At 36.9% G+C, this 10,573-nt stretch overlaps 1 protein-coding gene across 1 annotated transcript; it reads right to left on the bottom strand.

Moving 5' to 3' along the window:
• Positions 1 to 1,009: 1,009 nt before the first annotated feature.
• Positions 1,010 to 4,733, bottom strand: WRKY14 (WRKY DNA-binding protein 14). The gene is made up of 3 exons (XM_077397219.1): positions 3,690 to 4,733; positions 2,757 to 2,897; positions 1,010 to 2,229 (listed from the first exon to the last, which is right to left on the bottom strand). Exons 1-3 carry the CDS (start codon positions 4,223 to 4,225, stop codon positions 1,647 to 1,649), a joined length of 1,260 nt encoding a protein of 419 aa, XP_077253334.1. The 5' UTR covers positions 4,226 to 4,733; the 3' UTR covers positions 1,010 to 1,646.
• Positions 4,734 to 10,573: the final 5,840 nt, after the last annotated feature.

The following is a 10,573-nucleotide window of genomic DNA, read 5'->3' as shown; positions in this document are numbered from 1 at the left end:
GTACTTTCTACAACCCTCGTCCAAAGGTCATAACTTTCCTCCCCGAATCTCCATAGCCCTTTTTCCGAGCTATATGCTTCATTTACGCTTTTTAACCTTATGCTTCCCAGACCACCGGCCCTAATAGGCTTACAAACTTCCTCCTAACTAGCTAGATGATATTTCCACTTCTCATTTGATCCCCCTAAAGGTTGGATCTACTCTATTCTATTAATGATACTCATAGGATATTGAAACAATGAGAGCTAATAAATTGGAATGTTAGCTAGAACTGCCTTTATAAGTATTATTCTCCCCAGAGAGACCAGGTTTCGGTTCCTAATTTTTTTCTACCGTTTCCCTATCTGGTCCCACTCTCTCTTCCATCAATAGTGTATAAGGTTTAAAATTATATTTAAGATTTCGTTATGATTAGAATTAATTGCTATAGTTATCTCCTTATCTTCCATTATGTTCTATTTAAACTCTTTTTAGGATCTCTTGTAGTTAATGTATTCTCTGATTTTCTAAGTTCTTCTATAGGGAAATGATCATCCTGGCCCTTGTACTCTTGTAGCGTAAAAAGAGCATTCATAAATACAGACGTACGGGAGTGGCCTGAGGAAGAAAAGTAGGCGAATATATATGGCATTCATGATCTCATTTTCCAAGATTGCTTGCACCCAAATCAAACAGATAATCACTTGCATGTGTAGCTCATATCTGTAGAAACATGCAGCTTTGAAACACTAAAATAATCAGCAGAGCTATGTCCATGTGAAAATCCTATTATATTATCTTGCATATTCGTTTTCATATACACATACACCTTCATTCACACATACAAACATGTACTCATATGTACATGCACATATGAATACATGTAATATGAGTACATGTTTGTATCTGTGCATGAAGTTGTATGTGCAATATGAAAGTGTATGTACATTATGCACGTGCCATTTAAAAAAATATGTATATATGCATGTGTAATCCAACCATGGAGAAGAGAAAGGAAAGCACATGAAGGGAAGCAGACAAAATTGAATTACAGTGTCAAGGTATTATTCCCAAGAACAATCTTTAATAGCTTATACACTGAAAGTAAACCTCCAATGGTGATAAGTTGGAGGAAAAGGGTTTAAGAAACAGAAAGCTGAGGAACCCACAAGCCAGTATTTTCTCTAAAAGTGAGCTTTTTCTTCTCTTCTTGTATCTTTTTCCTTTACTCTGCTCAAATATTCATTCTCACCCAAGCAAACTAAATGCCCCATGACCAAGAGAATTATTTTCCCCACTTTAAAAGATAAGAGGAAGGAAAAAGGCTCATCCTCATATACCAGACCTCTTTGCTAGGCTTTTTCAGTAGTATCTCAAGCATGTACTTTTCAAACTGTTGAAAGCTTCTGTTCCTCAGCTTTCTGTCCCATCCCACCAATATTCCCAGAATGTGGGGTCTCATGGGTCTGCTCCCAATCAACCAACACCCTCTTATATTTTCCTAATTCGCAGACTGTTATGGTAAATAACAATAAAAATAAGTAAATGAAGACTCCCCCATTTTTAAATTCAAACTGGAATCAAAGGTTTATAACCAGACCTTGAAACTGCACCACAGAATAACAAATGGAACTTGTTTTAATTGGTGTGATTGCTGCAAGGTCTTGCTATAAACCCCTCTTAGCTTCTCCAAATGAGTTCCCTGACCAATCAAAGAGGTTGAATGGATCCAATGCCTTGTTTTCTCTTCCTTCTTCAGATTTATCACCTGTGAATCCTTGGGGAAACATTAGAGTTAGTGGGTCAGGCTCCAATTCTCCCAAATCTGCAAAGAAATCATCGGATTGATTGGAATCTGGTGGAACAGGCGTGTAACTATGACCGAAACCTTGATCGAATTCACGATTATCATCGGTATCCATAGATTTCTCTATCTCACTCGCCTCCTCTTTAATAGTCCCAATTGACCTGTCGGCGATAACAGCCGATGCATTATCGCTGTTGTTCTCCTTTGGTTCTTCCTTCAAATTTGTGAATTTTGAGGTATGAGAAGCTGGTGAGCTCTTTGAAGCCAAATTGTTCTTAATGGGTTGTGACCTTGTTGAACCCGCAAGCGCATTCCTCTGCGTCGGCCATGGATGGTTGTGTTCTGAGGTGTAGGTGATGACTAACATGTTGGGATCGGTTCGACTCCTCTCAACTTGTTTTCTTGCAGAGCAACCCTTGGAGCTGCTGCATCTATAATAACCCCTGGATAGTATATAAATCATCCATTAATGAAAACCCACATTGTCTAATTGGAAATTGTGGCTCCAAAAGAAAAGAATAAAAAAATTGTATGCTTAGGGTCTATTCGGGTGACAGAAAATTGGTTCTTATTTGCAAATAAGATTATTGTATTTAAAACTAATTTGGAAATGTGACATTAAGGTCTCTTTGGAAGCATTGATTATATCATTTCTAAGGCTAATAATAATTATTTACAAATAATCATTCTTAACTCAAAACAATTTTCATATAAGATTATATGGAAACTTGGGAATGGTGATAAGATCTCCCTTATCAAGACAGAGATATATTTTATGAATGATTAGAAATTGTTTTTCCTTTTCTCATTGAGATTTACGTTGGCCATGATGTATTTAAGAAGCAATCCATGAGATGTTAATTGTTTTTCATGTCAAGATTTGTAATAAGTAGGATGGAAAAAAAAAAAAGCAATCCATTTCTAACTAATTAAAATTTTGGTATTTTGGTTATCTGATGGTGGAAAGTACCTTGGATATGGGGAACCTTTGATGGGTTTTTGTCCATACTTTCTCCAAGCCCAGAGATCAGATGGAACAACTTCCCCACTAGATCTACTGTTTGCAGCTGCTGGTGCTGGAATGCAAACCACCTTCTTTGCCTGGCTCTTTCTGAATGATTAAACAAAAACAAAGTTGGGTTATTCACTATATTATAACCCAGAAAAGAGGAAGAAGAGATTTCTTAATATTCTTGGTTCTGTCTATATTTACTGTTGAGTATTTGACAATTATTTCAGCAAACTTGATCTATTTTCTTTGTCTGACATCCCAGGAAAAAGAAGAAGAAGAAGAAGAAGTTTACTGACATTACTCCTTTTGTATCTACTTTTGAGTATTTACTAATTTATTTAATTTAGAGATGGAAAAACTTCATAGTATGCTCTTTTTCAACATGAAAGCCCAAGGGGTGGACATGTATGTAAGGCCAATATACAGGAAAAAGTGTGACTCTTTTTGGTGCTTTAAGCAGAAAAAAGTTTCAGAAAACTACATGAAAGCTAAGTTTATGCTTACTATTGTGACAGATGAATTACTGGAACTTTTCAGCTGGGTAGAAGCCCCAAGAAAACCAAGTTTATGGTCATTATTTTGAAAGAATAACGAACCCCATCTTTGTTCCTAAGAAATAATAGTTTCTGATAATCCTTCATCAACGCAGACAAGTCCCTTGACATCAATTTCCTTCAATCCCTTGTTCAAAGATTTTCACCATGATTTACAACAAACCCAATTTCCAAAAACATAATTCTACCAATATTATTTGGGCACTGAAGAATTTTTCAGCAAATCAAAACTGGGTATTAATATGTGAAGCAAAACTGATTTCTATTTGAAGAAACCTTACACAAAAGATCAACTTTTATCAATTATTTCTTCAGAAAAGTTATAGTAGATGCTCACCTTCTCTTTATACCAGGATTTCGCGGTGACGAAATCTGCACCCCACCGGCATCAACAGGAAAATTGACCGAGCTATTAGCCCTTATCATCTCTTTACCGTCTAATGAAGGTTTGATACCTCTTGGAGAAGCCAATACTGCGGCCGAGGCTGTCGGCGAAACAGACGGTGAGATCTGAAGCATTTTAGAGAAGATATTGCAAGGCCTCTTAATCTCCTCACCCAAAATCTTCTGAGTAAGAAAATTATCATCTTTCTCAACACTCATCTTAACTAGACCAGACGAATTAGATCGATTGAAGAACGCAGAACCCGCTACATCCAATTCGTGGAGCAAAGGATCTCGCAAACTAGCAAATGGATCGCCAAAATCCTCGATGGGTTCTACGATTCCCACCGGAAAATCCGTTGATTCTATCGGAAATTGCCAATCGATTGCTGGATTGTTCGTAGTTACGTTGCCACCGCCGCTGGCTCGAACGATGTCGGCGAGATCTCCTTGATCATTTTCCATTCTTTGCCAAAAGAAACTGCACATCTCTCTCACTAGAAGTCTAGAAAGAGGAGGAGAGGAGAAATCTAAAGTAGCCTCCTTTAGGCTTGGTTTGACTGATTTTGCACCCAAAAATGATCAAAACCATGCATTTATTTGTGGGTTTTTGAGAAGGAATATGGTAGGAATGGATTCATAAGAGATGGGTCTTGCTCTTACTGATTTTGCACACAAAAATGATCAAAACCATGCATTTATTTGTGGGTTTTTGAGAAGGAATATGTGAGGCCGGAATAGATTTATAAGAGATGGGTCTTGCTCTGACTGATTTTGCACCCAAAAATGATCAAAACCATGCATTTATTTGTGGGTTTTTGAGGAGGAATATGTAAGAAACGGATTTATAAGAGATGGGTCTTGCTCAAGAGAGAAGAAGGGAAGATGGAATGAAAGTTGAATGAGTTGTTCTTGTCAAAACAAACAAAAGCAGCTAGTTTTCAAGAGCATGAGAGAGAGTTTTTTTCCCATTTCATACGCTGACTTTTCATAAGGAGCTTATCTTCATACGCAACAAAGAAAGAAAGAAAGAGATGTTGGAAGTCATGACTCATGAGAAGGGTGATTTTTATCATATCATCAAATGGGTCAAATCTCTCCAACTGTTTTGAATCCTTTTTTTTTATCTCTCTCTACTATTTCTTTTGTTTATTGAGTCTTTCTCTAAACTCTCTCTCTCCGTAAGAGCCTTTCAAAAGTCCTATTTTAAAATACTTGTGATAGGAAAGAAAAAATAAAAAGGCGGCAAGTAGCCGCATTTCGCGGCAAGCGTTTCGAAACGGGCTGTTTTTTAACTTTTCTTCCATTTTCTTGTTAAATTTTTCGTTTTTTTAATGGCAAGTTACCGACTTACCGTTAGGAAGTTTCTGCCTCTTCTAGTGATGATAAATTCGCACCCCCTGTAGGATAATTCGCGTCCCTTTAAAGGAGCGTATGTGGCAGACTTTAACGCTTTTTAACGTCAATTCACATTCCAGGGGTGCGAATTATCCTACAAGGGGTGAGAATTTATTATTGCTCTTTCCATATTTACGAGAACTTGTTAAGTTCTCTTAACGATGTCAATTTTTGTAGTCATCCGGGCTACCAAATAAGTACTGTCACCTCTGGACCCCACTTCAAATGGGTCCTATCTCTTAGATAAGATCATAAGAAACAGGTAAATGATATAAATTTTTTACTTTGGACAGCCCCCTCTATTTACTACTCTTTTATTCTAGAGGGGACTGTCCCAAGTAAAAAAAAGGGTGAATATATCACTTCCCTAACAAAAATTATATAAAGACGCTAGCTGTTAGGTTCGTTCCTAGCACTCTTTTTTAGCCCAACTTTAAAAAATCCCGAATAATTAATAAAAAAAATCTAACATTTTTGTAATCAACTGAGATTTTTTTGAATTAAACATGATGGAGTCTGGTGACTAATTCATTGATTCTCATATATTATTCAGAGGAATTCAGAATTATTGGAAAATACATTGTATTATAAAGAAAAAACCATCGGAATCTGGCAAACACATGCACTTAAGTATCCGCTTATTCTTTTTGGTTATATATTTAGAAAAATAAACTATACAACATGGTTTGAAATTTCGGTTTCGGCCTCACCCAAAAACTGAAATTCCAGTGGCTATTTCTATTTCGGTACAAATTTCGGTGTAAATCATATAATTTTGGCTGAAATTTTTAAATTTCGGTTTTGGTTTTAAATTCAGGTCCCGGCCGAAATCCTAAATTTCAGCCAAAATTTAAAACCATGGTATATACACAATAAATTAAGAGTGCTGATCTTGGAATAAAACTTAGCTCCAACCCGGGTTGGAGGAACTTTCCTCTAACCCCTTGCTAATAGCTCTAATAGTTAGGGGTGTGGAAATATCAATTCCTTTAACCAAAAAGTAATCATGGAATTGATATTTCCACACCCCTTGCTATTAGAGGGGCTGAGGAAGTTCCTCCAACCCAGGTTGGAGCCAAGTTTTGTTCTTGATATTAGCACTACCATGTTTTGATAATTGCACAAACCAGCTGTCTTTCCTTTTTAATTGACTTCTGAGAGCTTTTTGGGAATTGAAATACCATTTGACAGTTATTTAAATAATTAAATACAGAATGAGTTAGTGCAATTATTAAAACATGTAACTGCTAATATTAGTACGATTGGGGCTCTAATAATTAATATTGTCAGTGGTCGCATTTTATATAATGCATTGGTGTTGTACCCCACCATCTTCTCCTTTACTCCTAGTCATGTGTTTGTCCAACTCTTTATCCTGCCCTGCCTACTTTTTTGGTGCACCATATTTTATACATGTTTGTCTAGCAAGAAAAAATCAACGCCCTCCTACTTCTAATGCTAAGAGGCAGTTTAGTGTTATTGTTTTGTCTACATCTGTCATTGATGCAACTACCACTGCCATACTAGAGTCTTTGATAGATGCAAACACTGCAATAAATTCCATTGAAGAGACTAAAGAATATTTCATATATAACTACATAATATGTACTTTGTGCAACAATATTGCTCACTTGTATATACTTTGAACAACATTTTCAAAGACAGTACCCCTTATACCTTATATCACTTGATTTTTTTTTATTAATTATTAGAAATAAGAGATTATAAATTATCAACAGCGAAACAATGCTAGTTCCTAATCTAAGCAATTAAGATATGAGAGATTTGCGAATATATGGAGCATTAGTCATTAGAGCCCCAACTGTATATCCAAGGAGTTAAATTAGATTGATTAATAAAAGAGTAATATTAGGATAAATATGGTCTAGATAAGGCCACAAACCTCAAGATGGGGTGTGACTTGTCCTGAAGTTGGGTTCGTTTCGTGGTCTCCACTTTTCAAATAGTGCAACCCATGTAGGAATTTATGCACTTTTCTGGAAATGCATCATTCTGCAGTCCAAATTCTACCATTTATACCGCAAATGGCCCTGATTGTCCAATGAAAAACCTATGATTAGATTATTTATACCATAATATTGTTGCAGCAAGCTGAGACTAATGAATTATTTATACAATTTTTCCCAAAATGTCCCCATATTCATTATGTTGTGAGTTCAAAATTTGCTAGTTAATTTACAACCTTCTTAATGTATAAGAGCTTATATTTACATCCCTTGGTTTTGTTTCATGCACCCTTTTTTATATTCTAAACTCTTTTTTCAGTTGTTATAATTCCCTATGAGCTGTACCAACCAATAGAAGCTTTTAAAATAAGGAGAGGAATATCTAAATAAGTCTATACTTTAATACCATTTGCTTAAAAATTGTCCCTCTACATGTTGAGTTGCAAAGTAGAGACCTTATTTAGATAGGGATTTGCAAGGGACCATTGCACAAGGCATTTCGCGGACCATTGCATGAGAGCAGCCACATAGGATGAATTAAATGAATGAGACAAAAAGTGAGCCCACGTGTCTGCTCTATCATGCAACAGCCCGCCCACGAAATGCCTTCTGCGTTGCTCCCTAGCAAATCCCATTTAGATATGTATACCATTTATTCCCAAAATACCTCAATGCATTGTACAGCTTATTTGAACTTGACTACTAGAGAAATGGCCCAACAACTTATTTGTTATACCAATTATTCCTGAAGTGCCCACTCATTAGAGACGTAGCCCACCCAACCTACTTAAGTATGTATTCCTTTTAATCCCAATATGTTCACACCCATTAAGTTGAAAAATTGTGAACCATTTGAAGTGTTCATAACTTTCACTTTCACAGTGCCCCAATAGTTAGATTAGGAAATTGCAAATCTATTTAAGATTTTACCCAAGATGCCCCCACCCATTAGTCTGTGGCTCAATCTAAGGTACCTAAACCATTTATGTCCAATATATTCACACCCATAAGTGTTGCAATTTATCCCCACATAGGAACTTGCCACCCTATTCAAAGTAGTTATAACATTTGTATCCAAAATGCTCTCACCCACTAGATTGCAAGTTTGCTAACTTCTTGGTATTTTTATACCCTTTATACCCCCGGCCCATCCATTAGATTGAAAATTTGATGCCCTAATTTACCACTTAATCCCAAAATAACCTCAATCACTGCAGTGCAAAATATTATATATATCATTTTTGCCTTTGTTCACTTTTTAATGAGGTTTTAAAATGGCAATACTTCCAGACTTTGGGGGCGTCTGCTCTTTAAAATAAGGACCTTTTAGGAACTTGGGTTTGAAAATAAGATTATGATTAGACATGTGACTTCAAGCTATGAGCTATGTGGGTCTAAAGGGCAAGGCCTTTTTAGGATTTCATAGGAGTTTATGGCATGTTTGGCAACCATGAAAATAAATTACATTGAATATTTTTCATGGTGGACAAACATGGCCTAAAAAATTACTACTACTAAGCATGAATTTCAGAAATTTAATTATCTTTTTTATTAGGGTGGGTCCATTTTAGGGTTTCAAAGTAGGTATATTTCCGTTTGAGGATGGAAAGGTGGAACGTTTCTGTATAGAGAAGTCCAGGTCTATATGAGGTGTTAAACCCTTTAATTTATGAAAGATTTGGAGTTTGTCTAAGTAGTGATGTATTAGTGTTGGTGTGGGGAGAGGGAGAGGTCAGAGGTGGGTTTTATTTAGTATTTGAGGGATTGAAGTTTTCAATGGACCAATGATCATAGAGGGTATCACCGACCTCTTTTCAAGGTTGATGGGACCTTTACAGAATCTCTTCAGCTAGCTAGAGAGGTCATCTCTCTCTCTCTCTCTCTCTCTCTCTCTCTCTCTCTCTCTCTCTCTCCACTTCAAGGTTTTAGGATTGGAATGCTTCAAAAGGACCATAGCTGCCAACACAATCATCTCTCCTTCCAATTTCTCACTTTCCTTCATTTTCATTCATTCACAATCTTCCACTTTGCTGGTCTTTAAGGTTGATGATGTCACTCCTCTCTCTCTCTCTCTCTCTCTCTCTCTCTCTCTCTACAGATGTTGTAGTTGGACTAACTTTGTCCTTGATAATGAGATTAAAAGAGTTCTAGTGGTAAACTTAATCAATGAATTAAAACCCATTTGTATTAGTCTATATTAAAAGTGCAAATGCCAAATCATCTCCCTTATGTAATTAATCTACTCCAACTTACCTTTATCTCAATATTTCTTAGCTTGTGTAGTAAAAAAAAGAAGACCCATATAGAAGATCTAAAAATAGTGGGTTTGTCATGAATGAATCTCTAAGATCATCAGTGGTCCAAACTCCAAACCCATGAAACCCTCATTAATTAGCTCATGACACCCCCTTCTCCCACGTTCTTGAATAAAGAACCACTCAAAACCCACAAAAGAACAAATTCACACTGGGATTCTCTGAACAACTCATTCAGAGCTTGTCTTCTCTACCCAAGTTCCCCAAGAATCAGAACCATCCTCCCATGTGATACAAAAACATAATCTAATCCATATTAAAATGCATAAAACCCAAACAAATATACTAAAAAATTCCCTTTTTTAATTCCAGTAGGGTTCCTAAAGTCGTATTAAAGGTCATGTTTAACCCCCCTCGCCTCGCATAGTCACGCATGTGACAACCATGTTGATCAACAGGCGTGACATTTGCCAAAGCACCTAACGCCACCCTAGACGTCACTCGTCCCTCTGCCACGGATGAATCGATCGTGACCGTCTAAATGGTCCCATGTGAAAGGTTCCAAGTGATTGAGATGCCATGCGTCCCTCCTGTGTCAGCCACCACATTCTGTGATAAGTCAACTCAAAACTAGAACGAGTTGACTCAACTCACTAGAAAAACGAGTTGACCCATCGAAAACTGTTTAAGTTTTATCCAACGGCCTCAATTCTGGTCCAAAATGTCCTAAAACACCGTACCTTACATTGCTTCTGTGTTCTGTGAAACATAGTTATATAGAAAACATGTGTATATTAATACGAAAAGGGTACGAGGTTTTATCTAGGGGTGCAACTTGGGTCCAGCCGGGTTGAACTTTTGCTAAAAAAATGAATTGGAATCAGTCCGAACCTGACCCGATTTTATGGTGAAAGCTCAACCGAAATTCCCAAAAATCAACCCAAGTTGCCTACTCTTATCAAGTCACGTTTATCGAGTCACAAGTTACTCGTTAGAGGTGACTCAACTCAACCCACTTTCGAGTAAAGTAGAGTCTAGTTTTCGAGTTATTAAACCATGCTCCCCACCATGGTCAACTGGTGGTCCCTCCCCTTCACCAACCACAACCCCTAATCTCTAGGCCAGCTTCTTCTCTAGGTGCCAAAATCCTAATCATATTCTCTAACCCTAAAATACATGCATGATGCATGCATGATGATATAATTCATCTTCTTTCC

Source organism: Tasmannia lanceolata, unplaced genomic scaffold, assembly GCF_043159265.1.
Source record: "Tasmannia lanceolata isolate RefF3 unplaced genomic scaffold, GAP_Taslan_0.1 ptg000015l, whole genome shotgun sequence".
Taxonomy (NCBI): domain Eukaryota; kingdom Viridiplantae; phylum Streptophyta; class Magnoliopsida; order Canellales; family Winteraceae; genus Tasmannia; species Tasmannia lanceolata.
The sequence above is the reverse complement of the archived record's forward strand: the minus strand, read 5'-3'. Positions and strand labels throughout refer to the sequence as shown.

Bases quoted from the DNA above. Each gene is read 5' to 3' on its own strand.
- WRKY14 (XM_077397219.1), bottom strand. From the start codon at position 4,225: ATGTGCAGTTTCTTTTGGCAAAGAATGGAAAATGATCAAGGAGATCTC. The intron at 2,898-3,689 runs GTGAGCATCTAC...TTAATCATTCAG, and splicing joins AATCCTGGTATAAAGAGAAG to AAAGAGCCAGGCAAAGAAGG. The intron at 2,230-2,756 runs GTACTTTCCACC...TATACTATCCAG, and splicing joins AAAGGTTCCCCATATCCAAG to GGGTTATTATAGATGCAGCA.